Genomic DNA, 24,457 nt, shown 5'->3' with positions numbered 1-24,457 from the left:
ATTTGGTGATTTTCATTATCACTGCGACGGTATATCGACATTTTCAGATAATCGCATTACGTGGATTTATCTTGCAGAGCACAATAATCAAGTTTCTATAATAGCACTTTTGATTTTTATCGGATTAGTGTCCAATATAATCTTCGAAATGATGCGGCTCTATGCGAATCCTCTTCCTAGTCCTCTGAGTTTCATCTTCGCTTATATCTTTACCACTCGTTTGAGGTGACTAACATTCCTCCTTTATTGTTTTCCTGATTCCATAGATTCTACCGTACAATCGCTACCTTCTCTGTGTATTATAAAATATTCATCCTTACATAAATCTGTATCAAACTTATTAGTTCTTTTCATTCTTTTCATTAGCACTATACTGCCGTGAATCGCAAGTCAGTCCCATCTGTAAAAAGTAGGCATTGAGAAATTCGACTGAGAAGTTTTCAAACTAGTTTTGCATACAAATATTCAAAAAATCCAGGAGATTGGAACATGTTTCAATCTTAACGGAACTTTCACAATTTGCCTTTCACTCCGTTACCTCTCCGTAAAAGATATAAAGATGACCAAAACACGGTTCAATTTTGTGTTACATGGTTCAGAAACCTGCAGTGGGACTGACGTGCGATTACTTTTCATCACTTGGTGTTTTTTTTTTCCTAATTTCACCGAACAAAAAGTGTTGTCTCATTAGTGCAGCTGAAAGATTATTGGAAGTTATGCCTAAAACTGATATCAACTCAATTCTGGCCAAAATGCAGATGGTAAAGGTTATTTGATAAATGAAAGGAAAGTATTGAGTCTGAAACATCAATAGTTAATTGTCAATTAGTTAATTTTCAAATAAATAATTACTCTTATGTCCCGAAAAAATATTGGCATGACAAAAGCATGATGAAATAGTTGATAAATATCCCAATGCATCAACAAAACACACAACCTGAGTAGTTAGTTTTAATTCGATTTGGAATGCATTTGAATAGAGCGATATTCAAATCTGAAAAGGCAATAGAGCGATATTCAAATCTGAAAAGGCAATAGATGGCTCTTTTTCCGTGGTAGTACAAACGAAATTCTGAAGCAAAGAAAGCTCTACGGAAGATGAACTAAACACAAAAAGTTATGTATTCACTTTACACATGATTTCTAATCACTACTTTTTTGATCCAGTTTCCAAATTGCAAGTAATTTACGTTTTTCATTATTTTTTATTCGTTTTGACAGTTCTCCGACTACCATTCTTCCATGCGCTTGTGTTGAAAGTTTGAGAAATTTGAGAATCCAGCGTAGCGTGATCAGTGGGAGGAATACAAACTACAGTGTCATCGCTCGGCGGCCGGTGAAAGAAACTGAATGTTCGAAAGGTTGTTGCCTTTACTTTTTGCCGCTGGCGCCAACTGTTAGCGATTAAGAACGAAATAAACAGTCGTTACCCTATTGGATTTGGACAAGAGTTGGATTGGAATGGATTTGAATCTGGATTGTATAGGGATTTCGGTTCTTCTTCTTTCTGGCGGTACGTCCCAACTGGGACAAAGCCTGCTTCTCAGCTTAGTGTTCTTATGAGCACTTCCACAGTTATTAACTGAGAGCTTTCTATGCCAATTGACCATTTTTGCATGTGTATATCGTGTGGCAGGTACGATGATACTCTATGCCCTGGGAAGTCGAGAAAATTTCCAACCCGAAAAGATCCTCGACCGGTGGGATTCGAACCCACGACCCTCAGCTTGGTCTTGCTGAATAGCTGCGCGTTTACCGCTACGGCTATCTGGGCCCCTACCTAGGGATTTCGGTATTTGATTTATATTTGTATTGGATTAGATTTGGATAATATTTCGTTTGGATTTATAGTAGATTTGGATTGAATTAAATTTGAATTGAATTTGAATTGGATTTGGATTGGATTGGATTTGTAGTGGATTTGGAGTGGATTTGGATTGGATTTGGAATGTATTTGGAGTAGATTTAGATTGGTTTTGAATAGGGTAACGACTGTTTATTTTGATCTTAATCGCTAACAGTTGGCGCCAGTGGCAAAAAGTACAGACAACAACCCTTGGAACATTCAGTTTATCTGTGCTGGCCGCGGCGACACTGTTGTGTGTATTCCTTTCACTGATCACGCTACGCTGGATTCTCAAATTTCTCAAATTTCAAACACAAGCTCATGGAAGAATGGTAGTCGGTGAATTGTCAAAACGTATGGGAAATAATGAAAAACGTAAATTACTTGCAATTAGGAAACTGGATCGAAAAAGTAGTGATTAGAAATCAAGCGTAATATGAATACATAACTTTTTGTGTTTAGTTCATCTTCCATTGTGCTCTCTTTGCTTCAGGATTTTGTTTTTACTACCACTGAAAAAGAGTCATCTATTGCCTTTTCAGATTTGAATATCGCCCTATTGGATTTGGATTGCATTTGGATTGGATTGGATTTGATTGGATTAGATTGGATTTGGATTTGATTTGGATTGGGTTTGGATTTGGATTGGATTTGGATTGGATTTGGATTGGATTTGGATTGGATTTGGATTGGATTTGGATTGGATTTGGATTGGATTTGGATTGGATTTGGATTGGATTTGGATTGGATTTGGATTGGATTTGGATTGGATTTGGATTGGATTTGGATTGGATTTGGATTGGATTTGGATTGGATTTGGATTGGATTTGGATTGGATTTGGATTGGATTTGGATTGGATTTGGATTGGATTGGATTTGGATTGGATTTGGATTGGATTTGGATTGGATTTGGATTGGATTTGGATTGGATTTGGATTGGATTTGGATTGGATTTGGATTGGATTTGGATTGGATTTGGATTGGATTTGGATTGGATTTGGATTGGATTTGGATTGGATTTGGATTGGATTTGGATTGGATTTGGATTGGATTTGGATTGGATTTGGATTGGATTTGGATTGGATTTGGATTGGATTTGGATTGGATTTGGATTGGATTTGGATTGGATTTGGATTGGATTTGGATTGGATTTGGATTGGATTTGGATTGGATTTGGATTGGATTTGGATTGGATTTGGATTGGATTTGGATTGGATTTGGATTGGATTTGGATTGGATTTGGATTGGATTTGGATTGGATTTGGATTGGATTTGGATTGGATTTGGATTGGATTTGGATTGGATTTGGATTGGATTTGGATTGGATTTGGATTGGATTTGGATTGGATTTGGATTGGATTTGGATTGGATTTGGATTGGATTTGGATTGGATTTGGATTGGATTTGGATTGGATTTGGATTGGATTTGGATTGGATTTGGATTGGATTTGGATTGGATTTGGATTGGATTTGGATTGGATTTGGATTGGATTTGGATTGGATTTGGATTGGATTTGGATTGGATTTGGATTGGATTTGGATTGGATTTGGATTGGATTTGGATTGGATTTGGATTGGATTTGGATTGGATTTGGATTGGATTTGGATTGGATTTGGATTGGATTTGGATTGGATTTGGATTGGATTTGGATTGGATTTGGATTGGATTTGGATTGGATTTGGATTGGATTTGGATTGGATTTGGATTGGATTTGGATTGGATTTGGATTGGATTTGGATTGGATTTGGATTGGATTTGGATTGGATTTGGATTGGATTTGGATTGGATTTGGATTGGATTTGGATTGGATTTGGATTGGATTTGGATTGGATTTGGATTGGATTTGGATTGGATTTGGATTGGATTTGGATTGGATTTGATTTAAATTGAGATTTGAATCGAATTTGTATTGGATTTGGATTAGATTTTGATTGGATTTGGTTTTGATTTAGATTTAAATTTTATTTGGATTAGATTTGTATTAGATTTGGATTGGATTTGAATTGGATTTGGATGGGATTTGGTTGGATTTGGATTTTATTGGTATTGGATTTGGATTGGATTTTAATTGGATTTGGATTTGGATTTGAATTGGATTTGGATTGAATTGGATTTGGAGTGGACTTGGATTAGTTTTGGACTGAATTTGGATTGAATTTGGATGGGATTTGGATTGGATTTGAATTGGATTTGGCTCATTGGCTCAGGTGCGTCCGGTGCAGATACTAAACAACATCCGCGATAATTTCTTACCAACTCTTCAACTTGGATCTAAGGCCACCATACTGAACTACGTAGATGGCTTTTCATCATGCGGCTGCCTGGATGACCATCATGGGCTAGATCCAGTACCAGTTTCGAGGGAACAACTAATCAATCTACTCGCATAAGAACGTCTCCAATATGGCACAATTCGTTCGCAATGACCCGATATGGAACAGGTAGTTCTCGTTGCCGGTTGGAATCAAGAAGCGCTATTATTTTACGAATTTCTTCATTCTCTTTAGAGGCATCTTCTATTTGCTGCCAATCTAAAACCATTGTATTTGCTACAAATACTGCTATTTTTCGAATTATAAGTTCTTCATTTTGATCGAAAGGATGTGGGTTTGAAGTGGCCAAACGCGACAATGCATCTGCAGCGATACATTCATCAGCAACATGAATAACTTTATACTCAAACGCTTGTAGGTGCAAAATCCACAGCTCGATGCGTGCACAAGGGCGGGATCTGGCAGTAGATAGATATTGTAATGCTTTACAGTCAGTTACCAATTCAAAAGATCTCCCTAGAAGGTATCTTTGAAATTTCTTTACAGCCCATACTAGCGCAAGCGCTTCTATTTCAGTTTGACAATATCTTACCTCTGTGTCGGTCAGAGATTTGGACGCAATCTTTTCAGCTTTCGTGGTTCATCCTTCGCCGCCACACACCGTTTTCCAGCACACCGCCATAGATCGTCCTAAGCACCCAACGTTCGAAGACTGCTTGCAAGTCTTTGTGGGCTTCGTGGCCGTGCGGTTAGTGTTACCAAGCATTTAGCCGCATCGAGTCAAGGGGTGTGGGTTCAATTCCCACTTCAGTCCGGAAAACTTTTCGTCAGAAATGTATTTCGACTGTACCACTGGGCGTTGCATGCTAGTCCGTTGTCTAGTGTGGTGCTTCCTTCAAAGGGCAAATCGTCCACTGGGAGCATTTAACGTGTCGGTGTCTTTGTAAGTCCTCCTCGAGCAGCTTCTTGTGGAGGCTCGGCTATAGTAGCCCCGACTTCCACTGATGATGTGCCTCCGTATTTTACGGCTAAGGTTATTGTCAGCCGTCAGCAAGGATCCAAAGTAGACGAACTCATCGACAACTTCGAACGTATCCCCGTCTATTGTAACACTGCTAGGCGAGCTCTGTCACGCTGAGCCCTACCTTCTAGCATAAACCTTGTCTTCGTCGCATTCACCACCAGTCCAACTTTTGCTGCCTCGCGTTTCAGGCAGGTGTTCAGGTCTAATGTAGTATGGAGGAGGTGAGGAGAAAGTCGTTGTATGATTGTATTAGTACAGCGTAAAATCAGAATAAACATTGAGGGGACGATTGGTGACGTCATACCGTTTCAATGGAATGCTATGACTGGGTAAAAAATGCTCTATAGCGTGGAAAAAATCAAGATCGGACCTGAAAAAAAAATCTGCGACTAACACCTAGACGTTAAACTCATTTAAGTAGTTTCCAGTAATGATGTTTCTTGGGAATAAAAGCGTCTTTCTCATCATCAGTGCTTCAGGAGTGAGGGCTGTGTACGTTTATTATACTGAAGTTGAAGAACCGGCCTTCAAGCCTCAACTTGCACATTCTCTCATTGATCGCCCACCACCCGGCCATCACTATAAAAGCTGTTCCCAGCTCGTGTGTGTTGCCGCAGCTCTGGTAGCTCTAAACGTGCGCACCTTTGAACCTTTCTAACACACTTCCTGTGACGCTAAGATGCCGAATATGCGGTCCTTCAGCACGGAGAGATTTATAGTTTTGCGTACCGAGCTTCCAATCGCTAGTCCCTTTACATCGCTGTGGTCTTCGCCGATTGTCCCGGTTCGGTTTTTACGGCCGGCTTGCAGAGCCTGACACCAACCCCATCACATAGCATGATGAATCCAGATTGTGTAACTTCTAAATCCATCCTAACCACGGAATAGCAACTACGAATAGTGGGTCTTCAATGCTCATGCTTAATTTGATTTGAATTCAGTAGAACATACAAACTTTTAGTATTGAAAACTTTCGAAAAATAATCCGCACCCTAATATGCAGTCAGTCAAGTCAAGCCGAGTCTGTCCAATCATTCAGACCTCTGGTTTGACGTAATTGTCTCTTTTTGCTCTACAACCAAGTTTACAACCAACCAAAGCAAAGCAGGCGGCGGCGGCGGCGGCGCGGCGATGATCGAGTTGTTTGTTTTGCCATCCACATTACATGGTTTTGCTGCCATCGGCCCTATACTCGGTGGTCGCCATGGCAATGCGGCTGGTTCCTGCGATGCACATTTCTTTGAACCCCTTATCTTCGTTCCCCGGTTCCCCCCGTCTATGATTTATTTCTTGTAACTACTAGACCTGCCTTAACAAGTTCCGTTTGAGTCAACAACCAAAACAACGCATCGAGCATTTCCGCGTGCTTCACTTGACGCGCGTCCACGTGGGTCATGGGCGTATCGAACGATCGAACACGTCACGCAGATTGCTGTCCCCGGGCTGCACTGTGTGATGGATGGCTTTCCAGTTTTGTTTTCCCATCGGAGCACACCTCTGAGATCCGCTGACTGTCCAGGTGAAGTGCGTGCATGAATGAATGACCACCACCTGAAGAGGTAAGGAGTGTATCGAAAAGTAGTCGCAAACATTCAAAACAGTCTCAAAAATATTGGGTTGAACCCACAAAAAATTTTTTGATCAAAAGTACTTAACAATGTATTTAAAAATTATTATGTGGTTATTGTTGCAATAAAGTGGCAATTTGTATGATAATTTTGAAATTACTAACAGATGTCGATGAAAATCTTGCACACCTCTGAAAAAAGTGATTTGTTGAAAAATGTGTTAAATTTTAAGAAAAAATGATTTTTGATATGCTAATATATTCTGTGTCACAACTCTCATGACATAGTGCAAACAATATATTGAAATCTCGAAAACTTATTCATTTAGACTCAAGTCAAAAAAGTATACAAACTTACTTTATCGATCCTACGTGTTTCGCAGACAAAATTCAACACGTTTCGCTTTGAACCAACTCGATTTTTCACTTTTAGAACGTTTAATTTCCGAATTTACAAAACGACGAAAGTAAGATTTTCAACTTTCGCAACCTAACCACTACATTCGCCGCCCCGCTGTATGGAGAGAAAAAGTGACTTAACCACGAATCAAAACAAAACACTACTTGAGCCGATTTTACACTGGTAGAAAAACGTCGCAAGTAACTGAATGAAACGACTTATCATTTTGTCATAAAATTCTTGTGTGAAATAAAAGGAACTCCATAGTTTTTGAACGCGAGCTCATTGTATGCAAAATTTGAGCAATGTACACGTCGAAAAAATGTTAAAAAGGTGATTTATTTTAAAACAGTTTTAGAAAACAGGTTGTGATCCTTCTGAGTTAATTTTCTCAAAACCGTTTGGCAGTTACTTACGTCGATTTGAAAAAGTAATCGAGAAATATACATTATCAAGCATTTGAGAGCAAATACAAAAATCGAAAAAAGTCGATTTTTAAGGACCTCGTTTTTCGATTTTTTCTTTCTACACGTTAATGGTAATATCGAATGATTGGAACGAATAAAAAAATGTTTCTTGATTGGAAAAGTTTCTTTGCATTTTTATGAGGTAAAGTAAGCAAAATATGGTACTCTATACCATTACCGCTGTATATGACAGAGCTTCAAAAGTTGATTATACAAAAGTGACTTTCAAAAACCGACTTTAATCCAATACTTGAGCTTTCTTAAAACAAAAATTTATTTTTTTGAAATCCGTTTTACATGCAGTATGAAGTAGACATATTTTTCGATAGAATAAGCTTTTCATCCTATTTTGTTTGATATAAATTTTGTTCAATACGAATCACCGAATCTTCAGAAAACACTTCAAAAATGGAATTTTGTGCAAGATTTCATTTTCCATGCTCTATAAACCTTGTTGTCTTTATATTAAAACTGCATATAATACAATATTTTTTTAGTTGCTTCAAAATTTGATGACATTATGAAGATTTGCGTGAAAAATGCATTTAAAAAGATGAACTATGCTCTAAGATATAACGTTTTGAATGTTTGCGACTACTTTTCGATACACTCCTTAGTAGAGTAAGATGGTCCAGAATGCACTAATGGGGTTAAATCAAAAACGAAATAAAGACGTTCGTGTCATAAATACATACTAGTCGGGATCAGAATAAAGGTTATCACGCTTAATGGAGTGGGTGCTCTAGTGTAAATGTAGTTGTGAAACTCAGAGGAAAATTATATGCACTCTGTCTCAAAAAACACCAAAAATCTAGGTAGAACAATTTCAAATTGGGTAATATTTCCATATGTATTTTGATGAGTATTGAAAGCGTGTGCAAGTTTCGCTGAGGAAAACATAAACAAACTGTGTATAATGAGCGTATGCGAGTGTTCGTGTGTTCAAATGTCACTAAGCTCTATGAGTACTACCTGAGACAAGACTCGCGAAGACGGTTTTCTTTTTCTGTGATTGCTGAGTTTTTTCTTATTGGGATCTGCACAAAAATCATCCTATCTCTTTTACTCTACCATGAAATTAGTAAACAACAAGGCCAATGAACGTCAAAATCCCATGCATTATCAAAATAGTGCAGAGCCCCATTCCACTTTGTGTTTATATCAATCATGCGCAAGCCGTTCAAAACCTCACATGGACCTCTCAGCAAAAAATGATTGCGTTTGCATCACACCAATCATAAATAGCCTTTGAGTGAATTTTCGTGCCAGCAAAGGTAGCAGACATAAGAAATAACTAATATTATGTTTAGATTTACCAACAACTTTAGAAAAAACTGAGGTTTTCAATAACAGTTTTTTTAATACAATACATTTCACTTTTGCAGCTATAAAAACGACGGGCTGCATTTGACATTTCGTGACAGCGGAATCTGGGACGTTGATATTTTTCCACTTCGCGAGTCTCTCTCAGGGTACTACTTCTAGTACTACATTTTGTCCCTTGGAACTACCAATGGTACCCAAATTTGACAAATCCCGTTACACTTTTCAAGGCATTCTAGATTTTGATCGATTACCTTATGTGCCATTTGCTACATCAACATTTCCTTCCCCTATCCCAAGTTACGGTAAAGATGGGCGTGGCCGGGAATAGCGATATTCATGCTTTTAGTATTCTTGTTTATGATTTGAACAAGGTATACTCCCCTGCCTTGTTCTTGAAAGTAGTCAGGATGAGATTATTAAAAAGAAACATGAATGTTGCTAGTATCCAATCTACGAAGTATACCGTAACTACGCTAACGCTAACGCTATTACCTTATGTGCCATAAGGCAATCGCAAGGAATATGGAGGTTTTTATTTCGTGATTGTTCATGTCGTTTACAGTTGTCCAGAATTATATGGCACAAATGCTAATAGAGCAAAATCTGGAATACGATCTGTCAAACTTAGGTACCGAGTGTAATACCAATCAGTGTAATACCATGCCTAGAATTCTCATCTCTTACCATTACATTTTAGCGGAGCATTTCTACAGAAATTTCATACTGTTCAAATATTCTCTTACACAGTTCAAATATTTTCTTACTCAGACGAAATAGACATTGTTCTCGGGCTCAGAACTCTTCTAGTACTATGTTTGGTAAACTATTGTTCTGAAAAAGTTTTTGAATAAAAAAAAAAAAAAAACTTAAAACTATTGTGATACGTTTCGAGGTTCTTCTTCTTCTTCTTTCTGGCGTTATGTCCCCACTGGGACAGAGCCTGCGTCTCAGCTTAGTGTTCTTATGAGCACTTCCACAGTTATTAAACTGAGAGCTTACTATGCCAATGACCATTTTTGCATGTGTATATCGTGTGGCAGGTACGAAGATACTCTATATGCCCTGGGAAGTCGAGAAAATTTCCAACCCGAAAAGATCCTAGACCGGTGGGATTCGAACCCACGACCCTCAGCTTGGTCTTGGCTGAATAGCTGCGCGTTTACCGCTACGGCTATCTGGGCCCCTGTTGCGAGATTATACAAAATGTGATTGATCTTAAGTGGGCATTTTGAATCAACTTCCCCTAAACGAATGATGCGCAAAGCACGCCACCTTCTTGACTTGTCCTCCGCATCCGATCGATTAGATAATCGACGATCACTGTCGAGACGCGTTGCTGTAGTCGGAGCCTGCGGCCTAGGCCTAGAAAGGAAGCGTGGTCCAGCTCACGGAGTACAAAGTGGTGGCGCCGGCCGAGACCGCCCCTATTTTTAGCATTTCACTTTCGTACTTACTTTCCTCTTCGCTCAAAAAATGTATGCTAAGGCTTGATCATCGACACCAGTCAGTGCCGCCGAAGTTGTGGCCTAAATTTTGCGAACGCGTGGACCTGGTTTCTGGTGTTAATTGGATTGCATAATTCCGTGGGCACTTACTGTATTTTTTTTCTCTCCTTCTGCTCAATTAGTTGTTCTGAAAGGCTGTTATTACACTACAAACGATACATTTTCGTATTACATAGTTTTTCAGCAGTGGTCACCAAACAGTAGCTCGTGCACCACATGTAGCTTAACTAGTTATCTTCTCAGTCCAGACAAAATTAAAACACTGCTATTTTATTTTGCTCAATGTTTCGTAAAATATTTTTTTTATTACTAGATTACTGCCGATAAAGACATATCTGTCCTGTTGGAATAGAGGTAGTGTCGCACCTCAGGTAGAAGAATCGTCGGTTGAGAAGCATGCGTCGTCGTAGGTAAAAGTGTGGAAGATTTATCGAGAGGTATGATATTTGGATAAGTGTGATTGAATTGTAAATATATACCTGGAATGAATAAAGAGAGTTGCAGCTGCTGATTGAGGTATCAGTCAGTTAGCTGCCCAGTTGAAGGAGACATCTACTGTATTGTATTTCTTTATGATTTGCAATCGGATGTGGATGGGCTAGCCTCGCTAGGATCTGCGTGGTCTTAGCGGACTAGCTCTTCAACATGTCCCATATGGAACAAGTATTTATTGAGACAATAGCGCTTGATTTGGAAGTTGTATTCTCATGCAGGTGTTTATAATTTTCTAGTACATTTCTGCATGCCATATTCATTCAGCACCACCGCAGAGATAACTCATTTTGCTCCTTCCTGTCAGAAAACAGTATAAACTTGAGTACAATTCACGTTTTGCAGTTGCTATTTGTGTTTAAAGTTCATATAGAGACTATTATGCATTTATTTTTCAATATAAGTCTGCCGAAAACTTCAATTGTTCCTTAAAAATTTCAATAAAAGTGTGTTAACTTTGTTTATGCATGCTAGTGTTTCAATGCTAGTCATGGATCCTTTAGTAGCTGAAATTCATTCTCGACGATTTTCCGCAATGATATCTCAGACAGATAAACGTTTTGTGGAGTCTAACAATAAGTTCAATGTCTTTACTTCATAGTATGCCTATAAAACATACAAAATCATTCGATTTTTCCAGCGAAATATACATTTGAAAACTGTTGTCCGAATGTCTATTATGAACCCTCCCGGGGACAATAATAGGAATGTTTACAAATTTGACGTTTCCTATTATGGACCCTCCATTTGATTCCCATGTAATTCGGCTCGCTGCCGATGTGCCTATTATGGACCCACCTGGAAATGCGTATTATGGACCCTCTTGGGTGGTTCCATTTACAATACTGTTCAAATATCTGTATTTATGCGTTTCAAAGCGAATACTTTGTCTAAAACTGCTGACTAACAAAGTGATCAAAGTTCCCCCGGTGGATTTTCATCGGAATAAAGTTGGTTTGAGTGCCAATTTTTTGTTTTTCTGTAGAGGGTTTATAATACGCAAAGGGTCCATAACCGGCATCGACTCCCTACATTAATTGATTATGATAAAATTCATTGTGTCAAAATGAAAGGTTCTTGTTTTGGATATTCATAAAATAAAAATTCTTAATACCAAACATACTAATCATAGCTTTCTTTCTCGTTTTTATCTTTCCAGCGTTGATCGTGACGATGCTGGTTATTGCAGTTTGCCAGGCAGAGGACGGTGGTGGGGGAGGCGGAGGCGGCGGAGGAGGAGGTGGAAGAAAGCCATCGGTGTTGACCGAGTCTGGATTAGCTGCGGTGAAGGCGGGTGCAAAAGGTAACAGATACAACTAGCATATGGATCATTCCACACCAAGTGTCCACAAAAAAGCACAAACGTGTAATCGACCAGCATCGATTTCAACCAACTTCTGGTTCGATGTTCACTAATTTGAAACATACAAAAAGCCAAATTTGTATGCCAATCGTACCACCCCTCGGTCCATAAGAATTTGACAATGAATAAATTAATTAATAAACAAAAATGTCCTTCGATAGTTTTGACGGAAATCGTTAAAGCAGTATGGACCGATGCACGAGTTCACTATCTGACGTTTGAGCGGTGGCTTTGGCAACGAGTGAATTCGGCACCGCTCAAACGTCAAATTATTGAACTCGTGCATTGGTCCATAGAGAAAAATACCTATATTTGTTGCAGTCTTCCAAAACCATCATTGCGCAAGAGAGATTTAAAAAGCATGCCTTGAAAAATTTCATTTCCATTTTGAATCCTCGCATTTCAATGCTCCTATGATCATTTGATCTAGATATTGCATCATTGATGCAAATCATTTCAGCTGATCTGGATTAGAACGTTTTTTAGGTTCTCATCAGACAAGCCTCGACCAAATGTAATGGGACTTTCATGACAGAGTCGTTTATCGTTGGCTTTTGTATGCCCGTACCATCCATTGGGTGTTCTCTATAAGAAAAAAAAAAGATCAACAAATAAATTCAATAAAACCAAATAAACTAAAATTTCGCATTACTCCACCAGTTTCCAACAATGGACATTTTCACCTGCAGACAACTGCAGTCTGACAGTTTTTCAATTTTTCAACCACGCAATGAAACGATAATTGTACGGTTGCTATGCCTACTATCCATATTCGCCTAACGGAAGGAGCTAAGATTTTTCTAGATCATTGATGCAGTATTTTCTCGAAATGATAGGAACAAATCAAAGCAATGCTGGATTGGGATAAGAGGAGTGTGCATTTTCCTTCTCCCTGATTTATAGATCAAAGCAACGTAATGCAAAGGAGATTTTGAAGACTGTTTTGTTGGATACGGTGTTGCTAAACATATTTATTTTCAAAACTTTAAATCAGTTTTTCGTCAAATAAATGTTGCCATATTATTGTTAAAATTGAGATTTTCAGACATATTTCATATATTTAGTAACACTGTAACTTAAAACTTTACTCCATACATTCAAATATATGTTGAAATGATGGTAGATCATTTGGTATAGAGTCTTTTAGAATAAAAAAGGTCGTTCGGCATAATGTTCGTTTGGCACAATAGTCGTTTGGTAAAATGAATCTGAAACCAAGGCCTTAACATTCGTTTTTACGTTTCTTTTGAATCCCACTGACGCATCAGGCTTATTTAGGAATTAGTTGGTATAAATCCAAATGATACTTTATTCAATAAACCCATGCTCTTGAATAAACTCATTGATTACCTACAGTGGAGAAAATATTGTAAATACAGTGAAACCTCCATGACGCGATACCGACTCAAGAAGCATACTGTAAAAAAATAATTAATGGTTACTATGATGGTCCTCTAGAACACCTTTCCAACGCATTTCTGTTGTATGAGGTTTGACTGAAGTATATTATTATTTACCCAAATATTGCCCTTCTTTCAAATATAAATAATTCTTTTGAGTTGCGCTATCGGAATAAATTTTGACATTGAAACTTTTGATATATTTATCATTAATTCACTCATCATCGAAACATGATGTAACAACATTTATAATTATTAAAACTATTATTTTAAATTTAACTTTATTTTACCTTCTTTTAAACATAGGCTGTTTTTGGAGCTATATTCTGCCGTGAATCGCAAGTCAGTCCCAACTGCATTTTTGTCAAAATTTAGATGAGTTCAGTTTTCAATATATCTTCCAATGCTCTTTCAGCTGCCCTGGTGAGGTAATGAGATTTGTAGGATAAAACAGGGATCCAGATAGCCGTAGCGGTAAACGCGCAGCTATTCAGCATGACCATGCTGAGGGTCGTGGGTTCGAATCCCACTGGTCGAGGATCTTTTCGTAAAGGACATTTTCTCGATTCCCAGGGCATAGAGTATCATCGTACCTGCCACACGATATACACTCCCGTGCAAAAGTTTGGGTTCACCCCCTCAAAAACATACAAAAGTGTTCTGTCCATATATCTGTGATTACACGTCCAATTGAAACTCTTTAAGCCGCATTCGGAAGGCAAAGAGTTATTCTTACTTCGTATGTATTTTTACAAAAACATTTTTTGAATTTTGTATACTAAATTTTTACTTAAAGTTGTTACATTTTTCAAAAAACTCACTGAAAAATCATATCTAATTTCCTCAGCATTGGATCGACCAAAATTTTAAATCAAAGTGTCATTAGAATCGTAATCTTATTAGAAATCCTTTATAAGAGAGATTCGCGGAAGCTGACATTTCTGTCAAAGTGTGAGCCAATCGAGCAGCGAGAGCTGTCAAAGTGTGAGCCAAACGAACATGCATTATGTTTGTTTTGCACTTTTCTTGAGGAGTAATGTAATCCGCTTGAAATTATTTCGGTAAAAGTAATTTTGCATGAAGCAAAAAAATGAAATATTTTACTTTTTTCAATTTTTGTCATGCGATATTTAGTTTTTGATTATTTCGGCTGTTTATTAGTTTTGATATGTAGTCAAAGATCTAAAACGAAACAAAATACACTTTATAGCAATGAGGAAGTCATGTCCGTGTTACAATATTATTCTCGACGCCGAGCAAAATCAGCACTGCTGGTCTGTTGCCAAATCATTCCATTTTACTTCCGCTTATCTCTCTATAAAGGATCACTAAATCTTATATACTTTGAAGAGACCCCACGAAATTTTGCCTTCAGCATTCACTACATGAGCGATCAAACAAAGGTACGAAAGAAAAATTATTGTCAATTGAATGCAGCTGACCACGATGACGTCACCAGAAAACGGAACGGTTCTGTTGGTTTCTATCATTTTTCGTAATAAGAGCTGATTTCATTGTATTGTGTGCACATTCGACATAACAAGCAGGATCAAACTATTTTTGTTGTTTATGATCGTCCATTTCCAAAATTTATGCAAAATTCATGATTGATGAAAATGTCATTGTGTCAGACGACATTCATTACATTTTTTTTGTTTCTCGATATTCATTCTACCGCTCGTGCTGTGTGTGAGAAGTGACGGTAGCGGATGAGTGTAGAAAAATCATTTGACTGCTGATCATGGAAACGAAACGAATGTCGCTCAAAATGTTGAATGTTTACTGAACCGTTGTGGAATCCAAGAAGCAGTATGTTGAAAAGTTTCGATTGGTTTATGCTGATAAATTCTCGGTGTCCTTAGAGGTATTCACAGATATATGATAGTAAAACCTGAAGTAAGCATTGGAATACAGGTCGGACTCGATTATCCGGGGACTCGATTATCCGGCGACTCGATTATCCGATTCGATTATCAGGATTTTGTTTGATATTCTTGTTTTTCAGTTTTTATACATACAATTGATATAATTTGGTATTGCAATATACCAATTTTAGACGTAGGTAAGATAAGGGGGGTTTGAGAATAGTAGTTTACGAAATAAGTTGCAGAAAGATTATTTTTTTTAGCATGAGTCGTAATTTTAAAATACGACGCTTGCCGAGTAGGATAATTACGACGAGTGCTGTAAAAATCGAGTTCTGCAACGAGTTACGTACAACATTTTTTGCAATTTCGTACAAGACCACTTGAGGGTATCAAAAATTATATCGGAATGCATTCACCAATTTACAATTTCTAAAAAATCATTGTGTAATGATTCATTACGCAACTCAAAACAGTTGCGTAATGAGGAAGCGTTGCGTAATGAACCATTACTGCACTGGTTTCAGTTGCGTAATGACTATTCCCGCACTGCATACTTCAGTGCAGGAAAGTAGGCCGTTTCATGACAGATTGGCGTGATGAAAAACAGCCTATTACGATGGGAAATTGCACAAAAGGTTTTTTTTTGTGTATGCTGGTTAAACAATGTTTTTCTTCTCAAGACCCCTAATTAGACTGGCCCTTAAACAAAAAAGTTGTAAATCTCATCGGGGCACCCCCTTGACATGAGCCTTAGGGTAAGAAAAACGCTCTCTCAAAATTTCAACTCAATTGGTTGCTCCATCAGCTGGCGCATTCGATTTGTAGTTTGTATGGGGTATTCGTCTAAAATATATTGAAAATTGATCCTTCGTCACTGTTTCGTTCCGTATACTAATTGTTCGCGTTAAAATAAGCCCAGAATGACAAATACACTAGTTGATACCCTAATGAACATAACTGCAGAAGGTTGTATCTGGATTCAATCTCATTTTCACTACTCTTTCAGTTGTTGAAAGTTAGGCTTAGATCAGCACTCCCGTACAGTCAATTATATGCATGCGACATGTGCCTCAGCTCGCCCAGCGTCATAGGTGGCTATGATGCGCTTAGTGGCTACCTCCAAGCTATATTGAAGAAATACAAGCAGTATTGCATGCAATACTTCAGATGTTTAAAACACCAACTTTGTTAATTTTGATCATGGTACAATCTTCTACAATATTCTTCGCTATTACATCAAGTATTGTTTTTGACATTCTAGGCCCAATTGAACGCGATCATCAATTATCCTGAACCAAACAGTAGATGATGTTGCTCAAACATATGAGCAACAGAATCCCGCATTAACTTCAATTCAAATGCGCCAGCTCATGGAACGACCAAATGAGCTGAATTTTTCAGAAAGGCTTTCTCTAACCCCAAGAAATAATCCTGAGGGGTGCCCCTTGGAATCATACAACTTTATTTTTCTCCCATACTGAGCTGGGCCAGTCTACCTCTAATGTTCCTAGAAATAATTTCTAGCTACGCCACTCCATCATATTAATAAAACAAAATAAAAAAAATATTTAGGTTCTTTTATCGCAGATTTTTTTTAGTGATTAGATTATTCGGAGGATTCGATTATCTGGAGTGAAAAAAAATCGATACCGTAATCCGGGGGCAAATTGATCACTGGGGCGAATTTGATCAGTGTTATGCTTTGTAAGCATAAACATCCAGCGTTCGAGAACGATAACCTACCGTAATGCACACGCAGCGAAATGGGCTGTAGCATACCACCTCGGTAGAATGCTAGAGTTAAGTAAGAATGAAAAATAAATGAGAATGAAAGTAACCATAGACCGGACCAGTTCATTGGCTATCACTCACCCAGTCATTGGGACATAACATGGCGATCCTTTGCCAGTGACTACACCAAACGAATCAATCAGTGCAAGTTAATTATGTGATTAACCCCGCAACTACACCAACGAATCAATAAGTGCAAGTTAATTAATTGATATAGTGATCGGAAAAGTGCAGCAAAATGGGTTGGTTTTCGGCGGACGAAATCGTCGCCCCAGCCGCAGTGACTACAACAGAAAGTCATCACACAGCACAGACCGTAGCGCTATGTCTTATGGCTGGAGTAGCCGTGGGATATCTACTCGTAAAAAGTCTGATGAAGTGTCACCGGCAGCAAACGGAGCGTGTTGCGGAGCGCACCGCACGGTTGGCAAATTTGCCTGCCTAATGATTCACATTCACATTCGGCGCGAAGAAAATTAGTGCCAAAAAGTGAACGAAAAGACTATGAACTAAGTCGTTAAATTGGAAAAGTGCACAGAGAAGCAAATGCTAGTGACCACGGTATACAAATTAACAAGTGATCAACGAATTTTAAGAACGATCATACATGATGGGAGATCGAAGAACACTAAATGAAGAAAAGCTGAGACAGTGCTACCAATTTTTCGAGCGAGAATTGATGCATTGGGAACGCCTCGCTAGGAAAAGATTGTTAATCACCATAGAGGAATTTGAATCCAAGAAGGCCATCATTGAAGCAGTTCATCGCGTGGCAGCAGTAGCAGCCATCGAATGTGGACCAGTGGACGTACAAAACCTTCAGTGGAACTACGGTGAATTATCCATGGCGATGGAGGCATATCGACAAATGGATTTATAAGGGAAGTAGCTAATGAATGAACCACATATAGGATAAGATACTGATAGAAAATTACAATTTTAGGTAAAAAGTACGAATGGGTACATGTATTCATGGACGAACATGGACGAACAAATGGCACAGTGGTGAGTGAAAAGTAGATGTAAAGCAAAAAAAAAAAAAAAAAATGGAATGGATAAATTTTTCAGCATCGAAGATGCTATTTTCAAACTGCATCAAAGCTTGAAAAAATATAATACATTTAAAGTAGAGACACGAGACAAAAAGGTGCATACATTGATAGCTCTTAAAGAAGATTTAAAAGCAATAGTAAAGAGCAGCTCAATTGACTATGTAACTAGGCAACATTTGTTTGCCAGGTATAAAAGGCTAAGAGCAGTTATTTACGATTGTCTAAATCTTTTAAAGTCACCTTTGGAAGAATCGATACTGGGAAATTTATTCACTCTAGAGTTAGAACAGGAATCATTAGATAACAATAATTGTAAAGATTCTACAGAAGGCTCAGAAACAGAGTTTGAAGAAGAGTTTGAAAACATGGCCACGAAACTTGATCTCAGTTTAGGCCTGAAGGTAATTCAGCCGTTCGATGGAACAGTAGCTAAGCTAACTAGTTACATCGAAGGAGTTGAGCTCTTCCAGGACTACTCTGAAGGGGTGCCAGAAGACAAAATAATAAAATTTCTAAAGACTACGCTAGTAGGTTCTGCGCACGGTGCGATCGATGGATCTGTAACCGTTGCGGATGCCCTACAGGCTTTGAAAAACAAATTCGCGATCAGAGTAACACCAAGAGCGGTTCAGAACGAAATGAGCGCTCTAAAACAAAGCCAAAAGTCAATATCTGACTTTGGTTCTGAAATGGAGAAATTGTCGGCCAAACTGGCAGCAGCTCATGTTTCTATGGGCACATTTGCGCATGAAGCCGCCGCTGTAAATATTGTAGAACCTATTGCGGTTCAATCATTTATTGATGGATTGAAAGATCCGTCAACTAAATTTTTTCTAAAGGCCCGAAACCCAACTACTTTGAACAAGGCAATCTCTGATGCCTTAGAGTGCCAGGCAACGCCCAGCACAGACAATATGAATGAAAACATGATGGCATTATGGTGTACATCAAACCAACGCCCGTACTACTATGCGAGAGGTCGCAGAGGTTATGGTGGAAACCGTGGGTATCAAAATACTCGTGGTAGAAGCTATGGCCGAGGTAGAGGCAATTACTCAAATTACAACAACCCTAGGAATGACAATATGAATTCACAACCCCAGTCACACAATTATGGCAGAGGCCATAGAGGAAATAGACCACCTCGAGCTAACCACAACGGGAACGATCACAGGGCGCATACAGCAAATATAGCTGAGCAAGCACCCGAACAACCACGTCAACGTCAACCTGTGAACCAGGAGCAAAACCAAGCAGAGGAAGCGAACTTAATAGATTTTTTTTCGCTAATTTCAGTGTTAAAAAAGCACTAAGAGCCAAATTTGAATTATTTGGAAGGAGTATAGAATTGATAGTAGACAGCGGAGCATCCTGTTGTCTACTGGACAAAGAGTATATTCCGAAAAATTGTAAAATAAATAAGTCATCAACCATTGAAGTCAGAGGAGTAAATGGAATAACACATACATTGGGATATGTGGATACATCTTTAGGCCATGAGTTGGCAGAGTATCCTGTTAGATTTCATATACTGGAGCAATTACCAGCAAACGTTATTGGTTTGATTGGTACAAACTTTTTGAAAAAATTTGGAGCAAAAATTGACTTTGCAAAAATGAAGATGGAATTCACAATTCCGAGTGGTGAAATACATTTCACAATACCACCAAGATATGAATATATTACATACATAGAAACAGAATTCGCCGAAACATGTGTGGTACTGAACCAGAAAGTTCAGCCAAATGTGTTTGTGGCCAATTCTATAGCAAATCCCGTGAATGGTAAAATACCGGTGCGATTGGTGAATATTTCAAATAAACCAGTTGTTATTAAAGATTTGAAACCAAGGATAGCATTAGCTGAAAACTACAATGTTATAGAATTGAAAAAGGATGATCAAAAATACGACAAAATTCGAGCGAGCAAATTATTGGAAGAATTAAAATTAAATCACTTATCTGGTAGTGATGAAAAAGCTATTAAACAAATTTGCTTGAAATATTCCGATATATTTTGTTTAAAAGGCGATAAGCTTGGTACCACCAATGTTTATTGCCCGTCATTAACGGTCAAGCCAAACATCCAACCAGCATTTAGTAAACCTTACAGGCTTCCTTTCTCTCAGAAAGAAGAAGTCTGCAAACAGGTGGAAAATATGCTTAAAGATGGTATCATTGAAGAAACCAAATCTGAGTGGAACAGCCCCTTGTTGCTAGTTCCCAAAAAATCAGACAATGATTCAAAGAAATGGAGATTAGTTATTGACTATAGGAAAGTCAATACAAATCTTCAAGACGATAAATTTCCATTGCCCAATATAGAGGAAGTAATCGATTCCCTCGCAGGTTCTCAATATTTTACTCATTTGGATTTGTCACAAGGTTATTACCAGTGTGAATTAAAACCGGAGGACAGACCCATTACAGCGTTTGCGACGCCATCCGGTCAGTATCAAATGACCAGGTTACCGATGGGATTGAAAACAAGCCCATAATCTTTTTCTCGATTAATGACAGTAGCAATGTCAGGATTAAATTTGACTAAATGTTTGATTTACCTCGATGATATTATTGTGTTTGGGAAAACATTTGACGAACACAATAAGAATTTGATTTCTGTTTTTCAGCGACTACGAGAAGTCAATTTGAAACTCAACCCCGCTAAATGTAATTTCTTGAAGCAGGAGTTGATATATTTAGGACATTTTATTTCAAAGGAAGGTGTACTACCTGATCCACAGAAAATTGAAACTATTAAAAATTGGAAGAGTCCTTCATCCTCTGATGAAGTTAAGAGATTTGTAGCTTTTGCGAATTACTACAGGAAGCATATACGAAATTTTGCGAGTTTGTGTTTACCATTAAATTATTTAACTCGAAAAGGAATAGAATTCAATTGGAGTGAAGAATGTGAAACTGCATTTCAACAATTGAAAGAGCGGTTCATCAAACCCCCCGTGTTAGATTATCCAGATTTTAGCGAGAAAAACACATTTAAACTACACACTGACGCATCTGGTTACGGAATCGGTGCAGTACTAAGCAACAAAAATGATAAACCAATAGCTTATGCCAGCAAAGGTTTAAATAGCGCTGAGAAAAATTATTCAACAATCGAAAAAGAACTTTTGGCCATAGTCTGGGCAATTCAGCATTTTCGTGTATATTTATATGGACGAAAATTTGAGTTGTATACCGACCATAGACCTTTAGTTTACCTTTTCACATTAACGGATCCTTCGAGTAGGCTGACAAAATTCCGTCTTGCCCTCGAGGAATTCAACTTTGACGTCTTCTACAAAAAAGGTTGTGAAAACGCTGTGGCGGACGCGCTATCACGTATTTCAACAACCGAATTGAGAGACATGCAAGAAAAACTCAGCAATGAGGCATTCGTAACGACCCGAATGCAGTCGAAGAAGGAAAATACTAATTCTACTAAAGAGGTGATCAATGGCCATGACGCTTCAAGTGGAAAAATAGTTCAACTGAAAGTAAAAACAAATAATTTTTCTGATAACGTTACATGGATTCCTGAAAGAGAAGAAATTATAATTAAACCAACAGATACCTTGGTCTCGTTACGACGAACAATGGAGGAACTTGGTTCAATATGTAAAAAATATGGTGTCGGAGAACTATACATTCAAATAGACGATGATTGCACACTGGTCCAGGAAGCTAATTTAGGCGGACATGAGGTTTTCGTCAAGATTTATTGATTTTAGAGCCATAGTTTATTCTGAGAATATGTTCAGAATTTTCAGTACTACAAAATGTACGGAACAAATTTTTTTTACGGTGATCGCAAGAGTGACCTATACGCCAACTTTTTTTATTTTAACGAATCGTAAGTTGGTATGTTCAGCAAAGTTGTAGCAAATGATCATAGAAACAACTTTGCCGAACAAACTTTTTCTCAGTTTTGCTTCAAAGCCGAGATAATTAAGTATTTTTAATAAAAAATCGTTTTTTGCTCTTAAGTGTTTTATTTTTTAATTTTATTGGCCTACTATGTTCTACAAAGTTTTCATACTTATCATTTGCTACATCTTTGCTGAACATACCAAAGTTGTATTTCTTATGATTTTCATGTTATTCGAGTTTTTCATCTTAAAATAAGCTATTTTGTATGCCTTGTATCTCAACCATGAGCACCTCAAAAAAATATATCTTTCCACCAAATGATTTTGCAGTCTTTCAAGTACCTTTGAGCAAAATTTGGAGAAGATGATATTTTTCTATCTCGTTTAAAATCGATTTTACTAATAGACGATATGAGATAAATCCATATTTATTGAATATTCATACATGTTCAACTCACAAAAGTCATGGCTACCTAAGCATATCAAACCAAAGGTAACACGTGTATTTATATAGAAATATAAAGTATATCGTTTTTCAGTTGTTTTCGATTAACTTGGAAGCTTCTGCAAGAAATTCATCGTCTTTTCCTCTACCAGTATTTAATCTATTCCTAAGCAAGATCACCGGGTTGGAAGTCAACATAAGCCATATAAAATACATATACAAAATTTACAGTCCGATTGAATTCTGTGGCATGATTTTCCCAGAATCTTCTGATGGATTCCACGTTTCATGTTTTTCTTTGGTAATGCGGCATGCCGGACAAAACCGCTTCCGTGCAATAGTAAGTGTAACAGCATTCTGAAGGATCGCCACGAAAAGCCTTCAAAGGAAGGTTAGGGCTGAGACTGCACGAACCTCTTCCAGCTGGTAAAAACTCAAATGGTCGTAACATGGCATGCCGCTTTTTACGGGAAGTAGATATTGTGTATTTCTTTCACTACTGGACTGCGAAGTGCGGCCTCATAAGTCCGAAAGTGTGAATAAAAGTGAGGGATTGCATTGAATCCTGTTGCACTTATTGTTCGATTTACGAAGAATAAGTCCCCCGAAGACACCTACCCGATTTGATTCAATTGCGCACTTTTGTTAGCGTTTCCGCACTTGTAATAACTTCTTTTCACGGATCTCAATCATTTCACAGCGGAACACGTTTTTGTCTCCAGTATCAAAATACCTCTATTTACTTAATTAGGGGTTGCCGAATCCATTACCGTTTACAGAAATATCATAGCACGTCTAGTTTTTGAGATATTGGTTGTTGAAAATGCAAAAAATGACTATTTCAGCCAACTTGCATGCAAGTTTGCCAGCTTGTCAGGCAATTTATTAGCTTAATTTGCCACAGCATTCAAACTTTATTAAATTTCTGAGAACGGCATCAGATTCAGCAACCCCAAATCTACTAGAGACACATAATTTGATCCTTGAGACACGCAAAAATGTCATTTTTGTTGCGCTGTGTTTTAAAAGTAGTCAACTTCAATCGGAAGATTAACGAGTAGGCATTTGAACAGTTGTTGTCAGAAACGTACTGTTAATATCGCCAGTTCTACGATTGGTATGTACTCTCTCCAACGGTGCAAAAAATAATTTCGCATGGAGTGATGTTGTCCGGCACGCCACTGAAGAAGCATAAAAAATGCGAAATAAATCCATCAGAAGATTCTGGGAAAATCATGCCACAGAATTCAATCGGACTGTAAATTTTGTATATGTATTTTATATGGCTTATGTTGACTTCCAACCCGGTGATCTTGCTTAGGAATTGATTAAATACTGGTAGAGGAAAAGACGATGAATTTCTTGCAGAAGCTTCCAAGTTAATCGAAAACAACTGAAAAACGATGTACTTTATATTTCTATATAAATACACGTGTTACCTTTGGTTTGATATGCTTAGGTAGCCATGACTTTTGTGAGTTGAACATGTATGAATATTCAATAAATATGGATTTATCTCATATCGTCTATTAGTAAAATCGATTTTAAACGAGATAGAAAAATATCATCTTCTCCAAATTTTGCTCAAAGGTACTTGAAAGACTGCAAAATCATTTGGTGGAAAGATATATTTTTTTGAGGTGCTCATGGTTGAGATACAAGGCATACAAAATAGCTTATTTTAAGATGAAAAACTCGAATAACATGAAAATCATAAGAAATACAACTTTGGTATGTTCAGCAAAGATGTAGCAAATGATAAGTATGAA

General features: G+C 37.8%; 1 protein-coding gene across 1 annotated transcript in view; it reads left to right on the top strand.

The window, feature by feature from the left end:
- LOC5580271 (serine proteinase stubble) overlaps nucleotides 1-24,457 on the top strand; it is a 112,972-nt gene that overhangs the window by 77,391 nt on the left and 11,124 nt on the right. The window contains exon 2 of the mRNA XM_021852042.1: nucleotides 12,061-12,204. Coding sequence (XP_021707734.1) covers nucleotides 12,061-12,204 — 144 coding nt within the window. The remainder of the gene's footprint in view (nucleotides 1-12,060; nucleotides 12,205-24,457) is intronic.

This window comes from Aedes aegypti, chromosome 3 (genome assembly GCF_002204515.2).
Source record: "Aedes aegypti strain LVP_AGWG chromosome 3, AaegL5.0 Primary Assembly, whole genome shotgun sequence".
NCBI classification, from domain to species: domain Eukaryota; kingdom Metazoa; phylum Arthropoda; class Insecta; order Diptera; family Culicidae; genus Aedes; species Aedes aegypti.
Note: the sequence above shows the minus strand (reverse complement) of the source record. Positions and strands in the feature narration are given on the sequence as shown.